The sequence below is a fragment of the Delphinapterus leucas genome, chromosome 3, assembly GCF_059928025.1.
Source record: "Delphinapterus leucas isolate spDelLeu-1000000601 "Yukka" chromosome 3, BTC_Dleu_Yukka2, whole genome shotgun sequence".
NCBI classification, from domain to species: domain Eukaryota; kingdom Metazoa; phylum Chordata; class Mammalia; order Artiodactyla; family Monodontidae; genus Delphinapterus; species Delphinapterus leucas.
The window spans coordinates 128,281,017-128,302,347 of record NC_143131.1 but is presented as its reverse complement, the minus strand read 5'-3'; the positions used below and the strand labels follow the sequence as shown (position 1 = coordinate 128,302,347).

The following is a 21,331-nucleotide window of genomic DNA, read 5'->3' as shown; positions in this document are numbered from 1 at the left end:
AAAGCAGGTTTATTGAGATTTAATAGACAAAAAATCGCACATATTTGATAACATTGGTTTATGTATACACCAGTGAAACTGTCACCACAGTCAAGGGAATGAAAATGTCCATCATCCCCCAAAGTTTCTTCTTATCGCTTGGAAATTAATTCCTCTTCCCCAACTGGCTCTCTGCCTCATCCCCAGGCAACGACTGACCTGTTTTCTGCCACTATATATTCATTTGCATTTTCTAGAATTTGATATAAGTAGAATCATAACGTATGCACTCTTGTTTTTACTGATTTCTTTCACTCAGCATACTTATTTTGAACTTAATCCGATTTTCTATTTGTACCAAGAGTTCATTCCTTTCTGTTGCTGATTAGTGTTCTATCGTATGGATGCCTATGATGGACATTAGAGTTAATTTTAGTTTTTGGCTTTTACAAATAAAGCTGCTATGAACATTCCTGTACAGATGTTTGCATGCACATGTATTGGATGTTGTATGTTGTATTGGGCACATGCCTAATACTTAATTCTCTTGGATAAACATTAGGAGTGGCATGGCTGGATCATATAGTCAGTGAACACTTAACCTGAGGAATTGCCTGTTTTCCAAAGGGATTGCACCATTTTACATTCCCACTAGCTGTGTGTAAAAGTTCATTTCTCTACATCCTTGCCAGTATTTGGTAATATTAGTTTTTAAAATTATAGTCATTTTAGTAAGTGATTAATGGCATCTCATTATGATACCATAGCATTTCCCTGATGACTAATGATGTTGGGCATCTTTTCCTACTCTTATTTGCCATCAGTATATCTTTAGTGAAGTGTCTGTTTAAATCTTTTGGTCAGTTTTAAATAATTTCGTTGTTAGAGGTCTTCATATATTCTGGCTGATGGTTCTTTATTAGATATATGACTTGGAAACAATTTCTCCTAGTCTGTGGCTTCTCTTTTTATTCTCTTAAATTGTGTCTTTTGAATACCAGAGGTCCAATTTATCATTTATTATTTTATGATTTGTGCTTTTGGTATCAACTAAGAAATCTTTGCCTCATCCTAGGTCACAAAGAATTTCTCCTACATTTTATTCTAGGAGTTTTAGATTTTATATTTAGGGCTATGAGCCATTTTGAGTTAATTTTTTTGTATGTAGTATGAAGAATGGATTAAGGTTTCAATTTAAATTATGGATATCCAATTATTCCAGCACTATTTGTTGAAAAGGTGATTCTTTCCCGCACAGAATTGCCTTTGTTATTGTATCAGTTGGATCTATTTCTGAACTATCTATTCTGTTTCATTTATACATTTTTCTATCTTTACACCAATACCACACTCTTGATTATTGCAGTGTGTGCAGTGTGTGTATAATAAGCCTTGAGATCAGGTAGTGTTAAGCCTCAAAGTTAATTTTTTTTTTTTTTTGCTAAGTTGTTTTGGCGATTCTTGGTCCTTTTCCTTTCCGTGTGAATATAAAACTGTCCTCATACAGTGACAGTTTTATTTCTTTCCTTGTCAGTTTCTCCTCTAAAGCTTGCTGCTGTTTTGAATAGATTGCACTGAACTTATAAGTCAATTTGCAGAATTAAACATTATAAAAATAATGAGCTGACACATGAATGTGATGTAGCTCCTTTAAGTGTTTCATTTCTGTTAGCATTGTTTTATAGTTTTCAGTGTACAGGTGTTTCACATCTTTTGTCAGATTTGCCCCCAAACCTTTCATACTTAAAAATTCTACTGTAGATGTTTTAAAGTTTAATTTCTGGTTATTTATTGATTGTATATGGAAGTACAACTAATTATTGTATATTGATCTGGTATACTTCAACCTTCCTGAGCTTACTAATTAGTTCTAGTACCATTTTTTGGTAGAATACATTGGGTTTTCTGCATAGAAGATCATGTTATCTACAAGTGAATGTGGTTTTACCCTTTCCTTTCCCAACCAGACGGTTTTAATTTCTTTTTTGCCTTATTGCACTGACTAGAAAGTCCAGTACAATGTTTAATAGAAGTTGTGGGAGTAATTCCTTCCACTTTTTTCTTCATTGTCAAGATTGTTTTAGCTATTCTAGGGCCTATTTCTTTCCATGTAAGTTTTTTTATCAAAACAAGCAACTTTTTTTTTTTTTATGCGGTATGCGGGCCTCTCACTGTTGTAGCCTCTCCCGTTGCGGAGCACAGGCTCCAGATGCGCAGGCTCAGCGGCCATGGCTCACGGGCCTAGCCGCTCTGTGGCATGTGGGATCCTCCCGGACCGGGGCATGAACCTGTGTCCCCTGCATCGACAGGCGGACTCTCAACCACTGCGCCACCAGGGAAGCCCAACAAGCAACTTTTTATTGAAGTATAGTTGATATACAGTGTTGTGTTGGTTTCAGTTGTATAGCAAGATGATCCATTTATATATATATATATACATATATATATATGTATTCTTTTTCAGATTCTTTTCCATTATAGGGTATTACAAGATATTGAATCTAGTTCCCTGTGCCATACAATAGGTCTTTGTTGTTTATCTGTTTTATATATAGTAGTGTCTATCTGTTAATCCTATACTCCTAATATATTCCTCCCTACCTTTCCCCTTCATGACCATAAGTTTGTCTTCTATGTCTGTGAGTCTATTTCTGTTTTGTAAATAAGTTCATTTGCATCTTTTTTTAGATTCCACATATAAGTCATATCTTATGATATTTGTGTTTCTCTTTCTGACTTACTTCACTTAGTATGATAATCTCTAGATCCATCCTTGTTGCTGCAAATGGCATTATTTCATTCTTCTTTATGGCTGAGTAATATTCCATTGTATATATGTGCCACATCTTCTTTATCCATTCATCTGTTGATGGACAGTTAGGTTGTTTCCATGTGTTGGCTACTGTAAATAGTGGTGCTATGAACATTGGGGTGCATGTATCTTTTCAAATTAGAGTTTTCATCTTTTCTGGATATATGCCCAGGAGTGGGATTGCTGGATCATATGGGAACTCTATTTTTAGTTTTTTTAAGGAACACCATATAAATTTTAAAATAATTTTGTCTAAGTCTACAAATATCAAAACAAAACTTGCTGTCATTTTTAAGAGAAATTGCTTTAAGCCTATAGATCAATTTGGGCATCATTAACATCTTTATTGTTTATAGTCTTCATATCAGGGACCATGGTATATCTCTATTTATTTGATTTCTTTTAATGACATTTTGTGATTTTCTTCCTAAAATCCTACATGTTTTGATAAGTGTAAGCCTAAGTGTTTCAATTTCTTTGGAGTGATTAAAAATGGTACTGTTTTTATTTGTGTTTGCATGTTTTTATTAGTATAGAGAAATGTGATTGATTTTTGTGTTGATCTTGTATTCTCTTACTTTGCTGAACTCACTTAGTTTTAGGCATAATATTGGTAAATTCCTTTGGATTTCCTACATAGACAATCATTCATATCATTTGCATATATGGACAGTTTTATTTCTTTCTAATCTGTATGCTTCTAATTTTTCTTTCTTGTGTTATTTTGGTGGGTAGAATTTCCAGTATTATGTTGAAGGAGAATGGTGAGAGCAAACATCATTGTCTTGTTCCTGATCTAAGAGGGGAATCATTCAATCTTTCATCATTAAGTATTATATTTTCTGTGGGTTGTATTTTTTTGATTTTTGTTTGTTTGGTATATGCTCTTCATTAAGTTAGGGAAATTCCTCTCCGTTACTATTTTGCTGAGAATTTTTTTTTTTATCATTCATGAGTATTGGATTTTTGTCAAATGCCTGTTCTGTGTCAATTGGTATAATCATTTACTTTTTGTTTGTATCTTGTTGGTTAATTTTCTATTTTGAGCCAGCTTTGAATACTTGGAATACATTTCACTTAGTCATAGTGTATAATTTTTTTTTATAGATTGTTGAATTTTGTTAATATTTTTTGAGGATTTTTATGTCTACATTCATGGGAGATATTGATCTGTAGTTTTCTTTCACTGTACAGTCTTGGTATGGTTTTGGTAATAATTTCCTGATAAAAGGATTTGGGGAGTATTCCCTCCTCTTCTATTTTCTGGAAGAGATTGTGTAAAATCAGTGTTAATTCTTTAAATTTTGGTAGAATTCTCCAGTGAAACCATTTTTCCTTTTTTGTGAGGTCTTTAAAAATCAACTTTTTACATAGTTACAGGATCATGCAGATGATCTATTTCATCTTAGTTGAGTTTTGGTGTTTGAAGAAATGGTCCATTTCTTCTACCTTGCAAAATTTATGAGGCTGAAGTTGTTCATAATATTCTCACATTATCCTTTTAATGACTGCAAGATCTATAGTGACTTGTTAATATCTATCTCTACAATTTCCAACATCTTTTTCAATTCTGGTCTGTTTTTTCTTCTTTGACTGATTTTTCTCTTCATTATGAGTATCATTTTCCAGTTTCTATACATGCCTGATAATTCTTGATTTAGTGGTAGACATTGTGAATTTTACCTTGTTGGATGATAGATACTTCTGTGTTCCAATACATATTTTTGAAGCTTTTTTCTGTAGTTCAGTTAGGTTACTTGGAAACAATTGTTAGGTGGCACCAGAGCAAGATTTAAATACAGAGCTAATAATTTCCCACTATTAAGGCAAGACCCTTCTGTGTATTCTTGCCAGGGAATTGTAAAGTTTTCCAGTCTGGCTGGTGGGGACAGGCATTAATCTTGACTTTTTGTGAGCTTCAGTTACTGTTTCCTCCTTCCTTTCTGGTGTCTGTTTTCCCAGACTCTGATTTTCCTTACATTTATGCACTGACCAGTACGCTCCTAAATACTAGAAGTGGACCCTCTGCAAGTCTCTGGAGCTCTCTTTCTGTGCAGCTTTCTCCTCTTTGGCTTCTGCTCTGTGAATATAGCTGCCTTGGTCTTTCTGTACTATTAGTTCTTTCTCCTCCACTCTGGAAGTCTGTTGGCCCCTGCCTGGACTCTCTTGTCCTGTGTCATACCTAGAAGTGTTCTCAAGGCAGTAAACTGGGCAGAGGGGTCACCTCAATTTGTTTCCCATCTCTCAAGGGTCACTGTCCTTCACAGCCTGATGTCTAATACCTTTAAAGCCATTGCTTCATACACTTCTCTGGTTTTTCCATTGGTTCAGGTGAAAGTTCCCATCCGTTCCCTATTACTTCACTTTGATCAGAAACAGAAGTTTGGAATTGGTTTATAAAATTTAATTTTGTTTTATAATTATGTAAAATTTTTTGTGGTTACAAAGTCAAATCAACAGAACATGGTATATTCAAAGAAAATTAGGTATGATTTCTGTCCCTTCTATCTTATTTCCTTCCTCCCTGGGGTAGGAAGTGTCTAAGGTAGCCAGTTATTCCCACCTCCTGATATTCATGGCCTTTTGTAATACCCTCTGCATAAGTAAGCAGCTTCTAACCAATGGCATATGGCAACATAGAGGGGATGTCATTTATATATTGATAATAAGATTATAAAAGTTTGTGACTTCCATCTTGCTTACAGACTCTTCTCTTGACTCCATAGATAAGCAAGTTGTAAGTTGGATGGCAAAGTACTGTGGGTGGCTTCCTCTCAACAACCAGCAAGGACATGAATGCCCTTAGTCCAACAATCCTTGAGGCATTAAATTGTGCCAACAATCGTGTAGTTGAGCTTGGAAATGAATCTCTCCCCATTTGAGTCTTCAGATGAAAGAGACCCCAGCCTGGGCCAATACCTTGATTATAGATTTGTAGAAGACCCCGAAGCAGAGGACTCAGATAATCCATGTCCAGATTCCTGGCCAACATAAACTGTGAAACAATAGATGTGTGTTGTTTTAAGCCACTAAGTTTTGGGGTAGGTTGCTACAATTCAATAGATAACTAATAATACCTTTTGTAGATTATATTTTATTTGATGGCTTATTCTTCCATCATTTGCTTTTTATTTTTAAGGTAAACATACAGTTGATTTTCATTATTCACAGATTCTGTATCAGCAAATTCACCTACTTGCTAAAATGTATTTATAATCTCAAAATCGATACTCACAGTGCTTTTTCAGTCATTGGCAGACATGCACAGAGTAGCAAAAAATTTGAGTTACCACATGCACACATTCCCAGCTGAGTTTAAACAAGGGGATGCTCTGCCTTCCTGTTTCAGCTCTCATACAGAGAAGAACAGATGATGGGGATGGTAGGGGCAGTTCAGTGTAGTGCAAGAAACTCCAGCTCTGGAGTCAGTTGGATAGGGTTTGAATCTAACTCTGGCCTTTGTTACTGGACCTCAGGCAAATTACTTAACTGTTCTGAACCTTGGGGTTTTTTTTGGTAAAATAAAGAAAATAGAATCCACCAACATAAGTTATTTTTAAGGTTATAATCTTAATTATACAAAGTTGTAATTTAAGATTATAATCTATTTTATGTTGATTTATTCCCCTTTGGAGAAATGGTTCAGTGTTCACTAATTCTGTGTTTGCAGCAACTTAACTGAACATAGCTACCATGAATAAGTAGAATTAACTGTATACATATTCACATTTTTAGAAAATAAATGGTAATAACAAACTATTTTCATTTTTTTCTACTTTTTTTCCCCTCATATAACATTATATCCTGAAGTTACCTCCATATTAGTACGTAGAGACACTTCTCTCTGTCTCTCTCTTACAGCTGAATAGTACTGTTTTGTGTGTATACTGTAATTTATACAGCTAGACCTGTTAGTAGATGTTCGGGTTGACTGATGTCTTTTGGTATTAAAAATAGTAGCGCAATGAGTAACTTTTTTTTTTTTTGCCAATGTGTATTTGGGATATATTCCTGGAATGGAGTTTCTGAGTTAAAAGGCAAAAGCTTACATGTAGTGTTGTGGTTTTAGACGCTTTGATAATCCTCCCCTTAAGAGGTAGAGCTCAATTCCCATTCATTTGATTGTGGGCACCCTTAGTGATTCACTTTCAGGAAATAGAATACAAAAGAAGTAATGAGATGTCATTTTTAATTTAGGTTATAAGAAGACTATGGCTTCTATCTTGTGTGTGCTCTCTCACTATCTTTCCCTTGACTCACTGGTGTGGGTAGAAGCCTGCTTCCATACTAAGAGGGAGGCTTGAGAGGGAAGACCCCTGCCATGTCATGAGGATAATAGAGTAGCCGAAGGAAATTCCCCCATGGTGAATAACTGAGCTTGGAAATTGAAATTCTGAGGCTTGTCATCAGCTACTTGATCGAGTTTAGAAACATATCCTCCTCCAGTTCAGCCTTGAAATAATTGCAGCCCTGGCTGACAGCTTGACTGCAACCTCATGACAGACTAGACCTGAACCACCCAGCTAAGCTATTCCCACATTCTCCAATCACAGAAACTATGAAACAGTTAACTACAACAATGTATATAGTTTCAGACTGCTAAATTTCAGGTAATTTGTTACACAGCAATAGATAATGAATACATATAGTTTTGTTAACTATTGCTAAATCTTCTGTATAGGGGCTATACCATTTTTCTGTCCCATGAGTAACATATGAGAATTCCAGGTTCCCATGACTCTACTAACACTGTGTATTTCCAAACTAAGAATACTTTTTTTTTTAACAAGGTAATAGATGAGAAATAGTAAATTACTGTGGCTTTAATTTTTATTTCTTTTATTATAGGAGAGGACTCCTCTCTACCTTCTTTTTAAATTAAATATTAAAATAAGGACAGCTTCCCATCATGCTTAGGATAAAGAGCTAACATTTTCACAATTTCTACATGGCTCTGCACAATCTGATCCCTTCCCATATCAACTTCCACTGGTATCACTGCTTTAGGATTCTGAATTAATCATTACTATACCCTTAGTGCATAACACAGTGAGTGACTACTGTGTCTTACGCACAAGACGTTCAATAAAGATTGATGTAACTGTGGAAGTTTAAATTGGAGTGCTGTTGGTTGCCCATTTCTGACCCTCTTCTTTGTCTTGACGAAATTTTAGGCCTTTTTCCTCCCCTCATACTCCTAAATTTTGGCTTGCCCCCAAGTTTAAACATACATTAAAGGGTAAGGATATGCGCAACATCCTCCCTCAGCAGCTTACTCTCAGAATCCGAAGACCCTAGAAACATTTCCTGTTAAAGTACCCTGGTTTTGCCACTTGCACACCTCCATCTCTTGAAAGTTCCTGCTAACCCTTCTTACACCTCCCTACTAAAGAAAAGCCTTTTTCTGTTTGATTTTGTGAGGTGCTTGCAGCTTTCTGAGATTGGTGCATTCTCCCTATTGCAATAATCTTTCTGAATAAAATCTCTTCATATCTAAATCCAGACATGTTTTTATTTGACATGGGAAACAAAACTGCTAATGTAAAATTGCTGCTCATTTAATTACACACAAGCCAGAAATCATGGCTGTTGTGAAATCTATGATTCAAAATTGTATCTGTTTATGTACAGGAAACATCAGTTTGTTAGTATGCCTTTTTTTTTAAGTAAAAAAGCTTGATGTAAGGTAAAGGTTACGATAAGTGTTTCGTTCGTTCTTTTTTTTTAATCAAGTGATTTTTTCCCCTGAAGTCTAACCTCCTCACTCTCTTCCTCTCTTTTCTTTCCTTCTGTTGTTTTAGTCTCCTCCTTCTCGGTCTCAGTCTCCCGTGTTGTGTCCGGTTTCCCACTTCTGTTCCTGTGCTTCCATTTTTCACACTTAAGTTTCCCATCTCTCTGTCTCCACAAGCTTCTCCTTCCCCCATTATTCTTGTTTTCTCCTAGTCTCTGATTCTCATCTCCTCTTCCCTCTCACTTTATTTTCTTCAGTCGGCCTCTGCAACTTGTTACTGCAGTAGTAGTAGTTTCCCCTAGAGAATTCCTTATAATCGTTTTTAGCGTAAAGTTCATTATTTCTGTGTGTCCTCTTTCTCTGCTCCTCAGTGAACTCTTCCATCACTCTGGCCCCTTTTTCCCACAGTGGAATCTCCATTCACCCCTCTCAGAAAGTAGAATCTCCCGGTAGAGGGCTGTGCCATTTACAAACACTTTTAGGTAAAGTCTCCAATGAGAATATTTTACTCTTCCAAATTCTTCCTCTTCCACCAAATGAAGCTTTCTAATAGAGGACATTCACTCAAACTTCTTACCCAGTCCTCCTATAAAATCTCTCTGCAAAATTTTGCATGTTACTGGTTTGTATAATTCTCCTTTATGTCATCTGTTCCCCCTCCCCTCGCTGCCGCGGTGGTACAGCCCAGCCTCCGAATAAACCGAATTCCTCTGCTTGTACGGAACCGGCCGGCCTCTCAAGATGGCGGTTCCCACTGAGACACAGCGTATGGGAGCGGCCATATTGTCTCCTGAACAAAGCCGCCCAGGGTGCGGAGTGGGCAAAGCTGCCCGGTACGGAACAGCGCAGGCCCGGGAGCCCAGTGCTTTGCTCACCCAGACAGGAAGCGTGAGAGTTCGCCGCTATGGATGTGACAGCTGTCCTGGATTAAGCCGTGACGGGCGTTTCTAGATCTGATAACGGAACTGCAGGTCAGAAGGCGGACATGTGTGGTGAGGAGTGAGTCTTTTGGATTGGTAATGGGACGGTAGGGGTCCGTGAGTGTCAGTGATTGGAGACTGATGGAGTCACTGGTGGGGAAGGTATGTAGGATTAGGGTTGGGCTTATTTGGGAGTCAGGGATGGGGTGAGCTGTGAGGTTAGTAATTGGATAACGGTGTGTCAGTGACGGGGTTGTCTGTGGGATCAGAAATGGTGTGTAGGGGGACTGACTGGTGATGACTGGGTCAGGGATTTAGGGGACTCTGAGGAATCAGTGATTGGTGAGGGAGGCTGTGGACTAAATGATGAGGGCATCCATGTGGCAGTCAGTGATGTGGTGGGCATGGGGCAGATCTGTGGGGTATGTGATTGCTAGGTCCGAGGATTCAGAGATTTGGAGGGAGCAGTAACGGGATCAGGGAATCTTGATGATCAGCCCTACTGTTTTTTACATACATTAAAATTTCCACAGGTCATACGCAACTTTAAAGGTCAAATCTCTTCTCAACCATTATGCCCTTAGTCTGGTGCCCCGCATAAAAATGATCATTTTGAAACAAGACCAAACAAATCAAAAAAGATAGGATTATTATGAAAAGTGTGATTTTCGTCCTACCTCTTTCTAAGTTTATTGAAATCATTTTGTATTTTATTCAAGAAACATTTATTGAACACCTCTTGGGTGCCCAGAGATAAGTATGACTATTTCTCCTGGTTGTTTCCTTCCAGATCTATTTTGACAAAGCCTGGAATACCCCATATAAAACAGTCTGTCTATCATGGGAGCACCCACTTCCTCTGAACCAGTTAAGTCTTACCTACCTGACTCCTTCTGGGACTGAGAAGGATTTCCCAGGTATGTACCTTCTTACGTTAGGGTATATTCCGTTGTATCAGTGGTTCCAACATACCACCATTTTTCTATGCAGACAACCATACTGTTGAAATCAGCAATAAAAATTTAAATGGAAAACATCTTAAAATTAACATTTTGGTCCATGAATATTGATTGGCAGGAAAGTCTGCTGAGTTGAAGGAAAATATGAGAGCTCTTGGGAGATTATTAGAATTCAGCTGCTGATTCGTTTCTGGGGAATAAGGGAATACATTCCTCAGTTTTTCATTTGCTCATTACCCATTCTTATTGCCGGGGAGCTTCATCTTTGTGTGTGTGTGTGTGTGTGTGTGTGTGTGTGTGTGTGTATTGCCTTATGAAAACATTAGAGTGGAATTGCTGGTTCATAGTGGAGAAAATAAATTGTTAATAAATCAACAGGAAACATATGTTCACATCTATACAATTAAATTAAAAAACCTTGTCCAAGTTCTGTATGATCATAGTATGTAGTCACAAGAGGACTTCCTTCACATGATACGTGCTGATCTTTGTATAAAGACCGAACAGTCTTCTCCCACAGGTTGGCCTAACATCTACCTGACTTCTGTGGTAGTTGCTTCTAGACTGGTGAATGTGGAACCTGCAGTCTGCGTCTGATCTGTGAAAACATCCTTCTGATCACCAATTTTGCCTTTTCAGGCATCTACCTTTTTAGAAGAGAACAGAAAATGATGAAGTCCCAGGTGAGTTTCTTTAATTTTTAATTTCTTATTTTGGTTCTTCATACAATCAAATGGAAAAATGAAGATAGCTAAAATTAGGATCAGGGAAAGACAGCCAAAATAAAGACCCAGACCTAGAAAGAGTTGCTAGGTAATATGTAGACAGATACATTTCCCATGGGAAGAAATTATTTCTTGCCATATAAGACTAAGATTTCATTTTTGGGTCTTTCTCTAGGTGGTGGAGTGTGCAGTGTTCTTTCCAACACTCCTGTGGTAAATGCAATTATAAATTTCTTGTAGCTGTATCACAGAATGATTTCTTTTAGAGGGAAGTTATCATAATGTCATAGCCAAAGTCCTTAACTTTATCCTTTAGAGCTGGAGTCATCAAACTATTGCCTAAATTCAGTTCTCCAACTGTTTTTGTAAATAAAGTTTTATTGGCAACACAGCCATGCCATTTGTTTACATATTGTCTATGGCTTTTTTTGTAGTACAATGGCACCATATGGCCTGCAATGCTGAAAATATATACTTTACTGAAAAAGTTTGTTGACCTCTTCTTTAGAGGACCAGATTGATTATAGAGGCTTCCTATTGGCCAGCTTTCTCTACCGATAAAGTCTAGATAATATAAGATGGATACATTTTGAATGGTCTTCCAAAATACATATTTCTTTCAAAAAGTAGTTCTTGAAATATAATTGTCTGGCAGAGCTTTGGAGAGCAAGGGTCACTGAAGCTCTGTACCCTTTACTATGGTTTCAGATTTTGTAGGATTACTGTCTAACTTGGGGCTAGTTCCTTCTCTGTGTTTCTGTTTTTAACAGTCTGTTATTTTTTCTCCCTGCCAATATTCACTATATATACGGTATAAAAATCTTTAACTATATAAAAAGATAAAAATTTAAACACTGAGGTACCTTTTAACTTAAACTCCCCTCCTCCTGAGATTATCAGTATTAACCATTTGTTTCTAACCTTGTGATGGAGCATACATGTGTAATAGTACCAGTGCCAGGGGTGTCTCTTACTTTCTTGTTCCTTTTTTGGGGAAAAATAATGTTATAGTAAACATTCTGTTTTGCAACTTGATTTTTAACTTTACTGTCCAGTATAAAAATTTTTGTATGCATTTTGAATATCTTCCTATGCTGGTATATAGAATTCTCCTTTATTATTTTAGCAGATCCATAGTATACCCTGTGGACTGGAATTATTTCTTCATCTGTAAAATGGAGATTGTAATCCTCATAGGGTTGTTGTGGAAATTGAGTAAAAACCACACTTAGAACAGTAACTGGGGATGGTTTGTTTTATATTTAAGTATTAGCTATTATTATTATATCATTATTATTGTCAAATCTTGGAATCAGCTTTTGCATTAGGAGTTCTTATGTATATTTTACAGTGGAGCTTAACAAATGAGTTCTATTGTGAAAAGACAGGTTTTTTTCCTTTTTGGGTCTCAGTAGCTTTGGAGCTGTGCTGTCCAATATCTCATGTGGTTATTGAGCACTTGAAATTGGCTAGTCTGAATTGAAGTGTGCTTTGAGTGTAAAGTACATAGTGGGCTTTGAAGATATAATTGCAGAAATTCATTAATAATTTTTAAAGATTGATTACATGTTAAAATGATATTTTGAATATACTGGGATAAATATATATTATTGAAAATAATTTTTTGAATGTTGCTACTAGAAAATTTAAAATTACTTATCTGGTTGGCTTTATATTTCTGTTAGAGCTGCTTTAAAGATGAAAATGGATTTTTTATTGGCCCAATAAATCCAACTATCATGGCTAATTAACTTGCTTATTAGCTCAGGAAGAAAGATTTATATTTTTTCCATACAGTCCAGAAGTGAAGTCATCATTTTCATACATATCTATCTTTCTTTTCTCCCTCTTAACACCTACTCCCCTTCCATTTCCTCCATCTCTTCCATTCTTCCAGTCACTCAAGCAGTAAAAATTGCTTGTAGCTGATTGGAAAGTACAATTTTCCACTGATTATGCACTATTTTACTCAAAATTAACAAAATTTATACATATTTAGTATATTAAAGCATTCTAGTATCATTGATAAAGCAAAGTTAGAATGTCAGCATTACGTTTATTAATTTCCTTATCAGAATGGTTTCCCTCTACATTCTACATTTATCTTCCACATGTTACTGTTCTTTAGATCACAAGAATATTATTGACAGTGCACAAAACTGTTCTTAACTAAGCATGAAATTTATTTTATTCTCTATAATTTTCATTCATTCTTTTTTAGCAAACATTTCTTGAGTAGTCAATATATGTCACAGGTGCTGGCTGGCTGTGAAATATCTCAAGAGTTACACATGGTTTTTCTTGGGAAGAATGCAGAGAAAAATGGGGTGAACAGATGTGGAAACTAACATTAACACATAAAAGCTCTATAATAGACATGGGAGCAAGGGACTTTTATAGTCGATAAGGGGGAGCAGCCAGCTTTATAAATAAGTCAAGGATAAGAGTCTTAAAAGATTATTAAACTCTGGATCATGAAGGAAGTAGGATGAGGATAGGAAACAGCATTTGAAAAAGTAGAAAAGGCTGAGAATTTGAGGAAAACTAAAGCGGAGGGTGTCTCATGGCAAGTTTGTCTGAAGGTGGCATTAAGGTAATAAAATATAAAAGGTCTTGTTTACAGTATCAAGGAAGGCATTGTGGAATAAGTACAGTGGTCAAGAACCCAGCTACTGAGTCAGGACACCAGCTTTTAAATCTGACAGTTAATCAGTCATATATTCAGTGTAACCTCTGGCAAGAAGTGACTTAACCACTGTAATCCTCAATTCTCTCATATGTAAAGTGGGAAAACTAAAGGGGTTGTTATGGGAACAAACTGAATGCTTGGCAGCTTGATGGTGTGAATATGATACTTGATGTGGGGTGAGAGAAACCTTAACATTGAGATGATTGAGATGAGACTAATTATATATGCAAGGATGGACCCAAAGGAGTCTTTTAAGCAGGGGAATGTTGATATTTAATTTTTTTTTCATTCTGAAAGCAATATTTGATAATAATGGAATAATTAGGGGAAAACCCTCCAAGTAGTTTAAAATAATACAAATCACTCAGATTCCACTATTAGGTGACAACTATTATGAACATACATAATGGTGGCATAATTAAAATAGTTTACCCTCCAGAAACACCTCTGGCTCTGCAGTTACCCAAGTCCTTTATTTCAGTGTCATGTCAATAATTTGTTATAGTTTTCTCGTGAATGTTTCCTGCATATTTCTTAAGTGTGTTTTTCAATATTGCTGTTATAATTGATGTATTTCATTATATTCCTAACTATTGCATATATATAGGAGAACTGTTAGATTTAGAAGAAGCTAAGATTTCTTTCCTATGAAATGAGGGGATTGGATTAGAATCTTCAAGAACTCTGACATTCTCTGATTCTCTAAATGCGGCTTTTCTCTTCTTTATATGTTATACTTTAAAAATCCTTTTCTATAATTATTAATAAAGGGCTTCCCTCGTGGCGCAGTGGTTAAGAACATGCCTGCCAATGCAGGGGACATGGGTTCGAGCCCTGGTCCAGGAAGATCCCACATGCCGCGGAGCACCTAAGCCCGTGCGCCACAACTACTGAGCCTGCGCCCTAGAGCCTGCGAGCCACAACTGCTGAGCCCACGTGCCACAACTGCTGAAGTCTGTGACCCCTAGAGCCCATGCTCCACAACAAGAGAAGCCACCGCGATGAGAAGCCCGTGCACCGCGAGGAAGAATAGCCCCTGCTCCCAGTAACTAGAGAAAGCCTGCGTGCAGCAACAAAGACCCAATGCAGCCAAAAATAAATACATTAATTTAAAAAAATTATTAATAAAAATCTTCCCAGCCAGGTTTTGTTTTGTTGTTATATAATTTTGGGTATTTTTAGAGTTTAAATTTTTACTCCATCCAGAATATATATTTTTCTCTTTTCCAAGACATAAGATATCATTGTATTAGTTATAATTGATGTATTTTATTATGGCAGCTAGGGCTGCCCTAACAGAATACCACACACTGTGTGGGTTAAACAACAGAAATTTTTTGTGTCACAGTTCTGGAGACTAGAAGTCAAAACTTAAGGTATCAGCAAGGCTGGTTCCTTCTGAGGGCTGTGAGAGAAGGATCTGTTCCAAGTCTCTCTCTTTGGCTTGTAGATAACTATCTTCTCCTCATGTCTCTTCATACTGTCTTCTCTGTGTGTGTGTGTCTCTCTCTGTTCAGATTTCTCCTTTTGATGTGGACCTCAGTCATATTGAGTTAGGGTCCACCCTAATAACCTCATATAACTAATTACATCTGCAGTAACCCTATTTCCAAATAAGGTCACATTCTGAGGTACTAGGGGTTAGGACTTCAACTTACGAATTTTCAGGGTATGCAATTCAGTCTCTAACATATGGCTTCAACATTATTCTTTTCCTGTTAACTGTCCAGTTGTTTCAGTACTATTCATTGAATAATACATCTTCTTCTCAGCTGTATGTTTTTTTTTTATATTAAACTCAAATCTTTATGTAATGCTATTTCTTTTCTAATTTATTAGTGCGCAGAGATACACTTTCATAGTTATATTCAGTGTGTACATATTAACTTATGCTGTTTTTTTTATTTATTCTTTCATGTAAGTATTTCCACATGTTGAAAGAGCTGTATATTATTCCATCAAATTTAAGTAATTGTTTCCTTATTATTACATACTTGAATTGTTTTCCAAAATTCCTCTCAGCTGCTTTAATGCTGCCCTTAAATTACCATTTGTATTAGGTAGGCATTTTATGATTTACCTCTTCTGTTTTCCTGTACTGTCTGGGTCTTCTTGCCAAAGGCAGGATTTTACATTGGTTCTCCCAAATACTCTGATACAAAACTAGATGTAGGTATAGTTTTGCATACTATATTAGAGATGATAAGAATGATCACTTTAGATTAACAGGAATATACTGTTACAGGGGTTAGTATCATTCAAGGATGTGGCTGTGCATTTCACCCAGGAGGAGTGGCAGCAACTGGACCCTGCTCAGAAGACCCTGTACAGGGATGTGATGCTGGAGAACTACAGCCACCTGGTCTCAATGGGTAAGGATGACTTCCCTGTATAACTCAGACTTGTCCAATCAAGTGCCTTTCCTTATCAGTCTCTGTGGTTAGGTGGTTCCTGACATATATAATGACTTTTATGATCTTCGTACCTTCCCCAATGGAGGTCATTACTTTGCTGAGGGCCAAATGTACTACTTCATTGTAGACCTCCTTAAACCGCACCTTCTCTTTTGCCTTCTGTGCAGTCTATCCCAGTTCCTCTGATTTCCATTTAATAGGGCATCCAGTTTCCAAACCAGATGTCATCTCCAAGTTGGAACAAGGAGAAGATCCATGGATCATAAAGAGAGACATACCAAATTGGATCTATCCATATGAAGATCAGGCAGATGGGCGACAAGGGAAGTGAAATATCAGGTTTTTTTTTAATTGATTGATGCCTGAGGCTTATGTTTCTCTCCTTAGTGAATTCTCCTATTCTTTGTTCCTATGCTGAGAATTTAGTAGGCATTCAACAAATAATTAATCAATTAAATAACTGTGAACCTTTATAGGGGATTGCTATTTCTTATTGATTGTATGTGTATATATTATGTATTAAATATTTGTTTAATATATTTAATGCATTTTATGAAAAGGCTTAATAGGCAATAGAAGACAAATTCCTTCTAAGAACACAGGTTGCATTACAGAATTAAATGTCAAATACTGCTACTGTTTTTAAAAGTTCAGAGAAAATTAGAGTCTAAAGAAACGAAACAGAATTTGAAAAAGCATTTTTCAGAGCATGCAGCTGTAGCTGCTTTGAAAGATATATTGAGTATTGATGATGCTGAGAGAGGGAGGTGAAGACAAACTGTTGATGGGGGGTGGGCATGAAGAGTATATGAACAAAACCTTGAAGTTAGGGAAATATGGCTTTTCTGGGAGAACTTTGCTAGTTTTATTTGATAATGTAGAGAAAGAATTTATGGGGAACTGTGGAATTCAAGCTTGGATTCTTGGTGTGAATCTGATACTGAATCCACAGCAGGATTTTGGGTTTTTCTATTGTTTGTATTAGTCGTTATTTAAGAAAGTAGACTGAGGAGAGTTAAAGTATTTTGAATACAGAAGAGACCTTGTTTCTTTGGCTAGTGGTGGCAGGATAATACTAGTCAAGTATATATAGCAAATTATAAAATAAACGCATTTGAAAGGTGAAAAGCATTTCCCTTCAGACAGCAGGAGAAATGGGAAGACTCTAGAAGAGTAATCCAAGATTAGAGTGATAATAACTCAGATAGTTTTCTATCTCCTTTAGGTATAGTTTTTCCATAAATATTTCGCTTTAACATCCTTGTCTAACCATTTCCCTCATCATACTATTTGCTGTCTGTCTTATGAAATGGCCTGTCTCATCCCAGTTTTGAGTTCATCACCTTCATTGGATCAGTCATTTTTTATACTCCTCGCATTCTGTTAATTATTCTTTATGACTGTTTTATTTTATCTTTCTTTCCTTTAGACAGGAAAAGTAACCTTGACAACACCCAATCATGTATTTTGGGGTCTGTTTCCTTCCATAATAAGATACTGAAAGGAGTCACAAAGGATGGTTCATTTTACTCCATATTAAAAGTCTGTCAAGGTGATGGCCACCTACAGAGATGTCAGAAAAACAGACTTTTCAGACAAGTAACAGTCATCAACAACAAAACAATGACTGTGGAGTCAGACCACAAATATAATGCATTGGGCAAAATATTTCAAGAATGCATAGGGTCAGATACTTCAAGACAAAGACCCCATAACTGTGATGCATTTAAAAATGACTTGAAATCTAGTATTGACCTACCTAGTTGTAATAAGAGCAATTCAGGAAAAAACCCTGATGAGAGTTTTGGATGTGGAAAATCATCCATCCATGGTGTGTCCAATCCTGATCTTGAGAAAATTCACAACCGAGTAATTCCCTGTGATGATAATGAGTGTGGAAACATTTTCAGCAAGAAACGATCCCTTATTCAGTATCAGAATGTTGAAACTAAGGAGAAAACCTGTGTATGTATTACATGTGGAAAAGCCTTTGCTAAGAAGTCACAGCTCATTGTACATCAACGAATTCATACTGGGAAGAAACCATACAATTGTGGTGCATGTGGGAAAGCTTTTAGTGAGAAGTTTCACCTTATTGTACATCAAAGAATTCATACTGGGGAGAAACCTTATGAATGTTCTGAATGTGGAAAAGCCTTCTCTCAAAAATCATCCCTCATTATACATCAAAGAGTTCATACTGGGGAAAAACCATATGAATGTAGTGACTGTGGGAAAGCCTTCTCCCAGAAATCGCCCCTCATTATACATCAGAGAATTCACACTGGAGAGAAACCTTATGAATGTAGAGAGTGTGGTAAGGCCTTCTCCCAGAAGTCACAGCTGATTATACATCATAGAGCTCATACTGGAGAGAAGCCCTATGAGTGTACTGAATGTGGGAAAGCCTTCTGTGAGAAGTCCCACCTCATCATACATAAAAGGATTCACACTGGAGAGAAACCCTACAAATGTGCTCAATGTGAGGAAGCCTTCAGCAGGAAGACAGAACTCATTACACACCAGTTAATTCATACTGGGGAGAAACCTTACGAATGTACTGCGTGTGGGAAGACCTTCTCCCGGAAGTCACAGCTCATTATACATCAGAGAACGCATACTGGAGAAAAGCCCTATAAATGCAGTGAATGTGGAAAAGCCTTCTGTCAGAAATCACATCTCATTGGACATCAGAGGATTCACACAGGAGAAAAACCTTACGTTTGTACTGAATGTGGGAAAGCCTTCTCTCAAAAGTCGCACCTCCCAGGGCATCAGCGGATTCATACAGGAGAGAAACCTTATATATGTGCTGAATGTGGAAAGGCATTTTCTCAGAAGTCAGACCTTGTTTTACATCAGAGAATTCATACAGGGGAAAGACCTTATCAGTGTGCTGTATGTGGGAAAGCCTTCATCCAGAAATCACAACTCACTGTACATCAGAGAATTCACAGCAGTGGTAAAATCATAATAAACTAAAAACACAGACAAGCTTTCAGTATTAGTTCAAGCCTTAATAAACAACAGAAACGTGATTAATTTGATAAATTTGTGGACAACATCTTTATAGAGAAAATTTTACAAGAGAATTCGTGTCCGTAGTGTGGTGATACCTAACTCAGCAAAGATGATGGGAAATAATTACATAAATGAAGGACATTTCACCATGGCATGTAAAGCTTTTAAAGTCATGAACTGAATGGTCAGTAGAACAAATTATGTATATAGAATATTGTCAAATTACATATTCCTTATTATACCATAACAATAAACACATTGTGAAATTGCTAATATTAGCTTGCCATTATTTTGGCCATGTACAGTAATTCCCTATAAAGGACATGAAGAAAACTTGAGTTAAAAAAATCAATTCCTAGAAACTGTATTAATAAGGAGGGGCTTGGGAGTTCCCTGGTGGTAGGAGTTGGTGCTTTCACTGCTGTGGCCCAGGTTCAATCCCTGGTCAGGGAACTAAGATCCTGCAAGCTGTGCAGAGCAGCCAAAAAAAAAAAGGGGGGGGGGTTGCTTAACATGATCCCTAAATATACATGTAAAATTCTTATACAAAGATGGAAAGATAGGTTGATCAGATTCAGTAAAGGTGATAATTATACATTTTCCCATCTCAAGCATATAAGTTGATCTGTATCTCTGGAAGGACCCTGGACCTTGAAATTGATGCTTCTTGACCAAATCTCCTCTTTACTCTCCCTTACTGGGAGTTTGGTATAGTGGAAAGACTTTGGTACTGAACCAGATGGTTTGGGTTTTAATCCTGGCTCAACTACTCAAAAGATTGTGTGACTTCAGGCAAGCCTACTTTACCCATCTGAATATTTTTTCTTATTCATAAATAAATGTACAGTGTAGAGCACACTTTCAGTTAATATTAGTTCTTTTCATCTTTCTATTGTCCTATAACAGGATGCTAAGAGTAATATGATACATCTGAACTTGCTTTGCAGTCCGGATACTCTGCTTATGTACCCCATTCCTATGACTGATTGATTTAACTGTCTTTGACCATGGTAGTCTTGATTCCTGGTATGTTAAAGTGAGATTTTATTATACTTTTATTATTTTTTACATACATTTATATAAGCCGTTGTGTTTGCACATAAAGACCCTGTCTAATGTCACTTTAGTTCCTTTATGACCCCTGTCCTGCAGCTGCAACTGTTCTACCCGGAACTGAGGACACTTAACAAAGGAAAACTCTTGGGGTAAGAATTCATGCCTGCCATAGATTTGAGAACTTAATACCTCTAAAATTTCTCCTGCCCTCCTTCCTGTGGTGCCACATATTCCTGCATGAGCGACTTAAAATGAAGACTCCTGCTGGAGCTGCTCTGCAGGAGAGCATACCTGGCAAGGATGAGGGTGTCTATATGGTAAAACATGGTTTACCCATGTTCACATTGTTCTTCCCTTAGTTCCTACTTGATTCCTTCACATTTCATGCCCACCTTATCCCCTTCCTGCATGGCTGAACTATCTATTATGAAACTGGGTGAGAATCTCTGCAGGGGAGAGGGCATACCTGATGGAGAGGGATGTGGGAACCTGTGTGGGCAAATTTCTGGTCTCATTATTAACACTGAGTTGATAGCACTGTCATCAGATATAACTGGCCATTCAGATCTGGGATAGAAGGCCTAAGAGTACACCTCATGGGTTGAGCTACTCTGAGGGTTCCTCATAGAAGATGTCCTAACAGGCTCTTATGGAGACATGAGAAGGCCAAGGGATCATATTGGGAATATAGAGAAATTTAGTGAAGAGGGGGTTTTATATAGTGACAGGTATGGACCTTATATAGGTTTAACAAAGATTCACAGTTCCCACCTCATAGACTTCCCATTTGATCCTTCCACTGTTACAGCTCCTACGCAGCCTCATTGATCTGATAATGGGTTTCTATAAAAATCTCATTTCAGATTTAACACCTCCTGGTTTAACATTTCACCAGCTTTTTTTTTTCCAGCTTTTTACTAGAGGAGCTAGCCAGTGCAATGAGGCAAGAAAAAGAAGCACTAGGCATATTCAGATTCTAAAGATACTTAAAAGTTATTGAAAAGATTTGAATACAACTAAATTAA

At 36.9% G+C, this 21,331-nt stretch overlaps 1 protein-coding gene across 1 annotated transcript in view; it reads left to right on the top strand.

Annotated features, from left to right (window-relative positions):
• Positions 1–10,232: 10,232 nt before the first annotated feature.
• Positions 10,233–21,331, top strand: part of LOC115801477 (uncharacterized) — a 97,012-nt gene continuing 85,913 nt past the window's right edge. Inside the window, exons 1-5 of the mRNA XM_089909575.1 lie at positions 10,233–10,359; positions 11,041–11,084; positions 16,061–16,187; positions 16,430–16,523; positions 17,657–20,455. Of these exons, the coding sequence (XP_089765701.1) occupies positions 11,070–11,084; positions 16,061–16,187; positions 16,430–16,523; positions 17,657–19,211 (1,791 nt within the window). The 5' untranslated portion in view covers positions 10,233–10,359; positions 11,041–11,069 and the 3' untranslated portion in view covers positions 19,212–20,455. The remainder of the gene's footprint in view (positions 10,360–11,040; positions 11,085–16,060; positions 16,188–16,429; positions 16,524–17,656; positions 20,456–21,331) is intronic.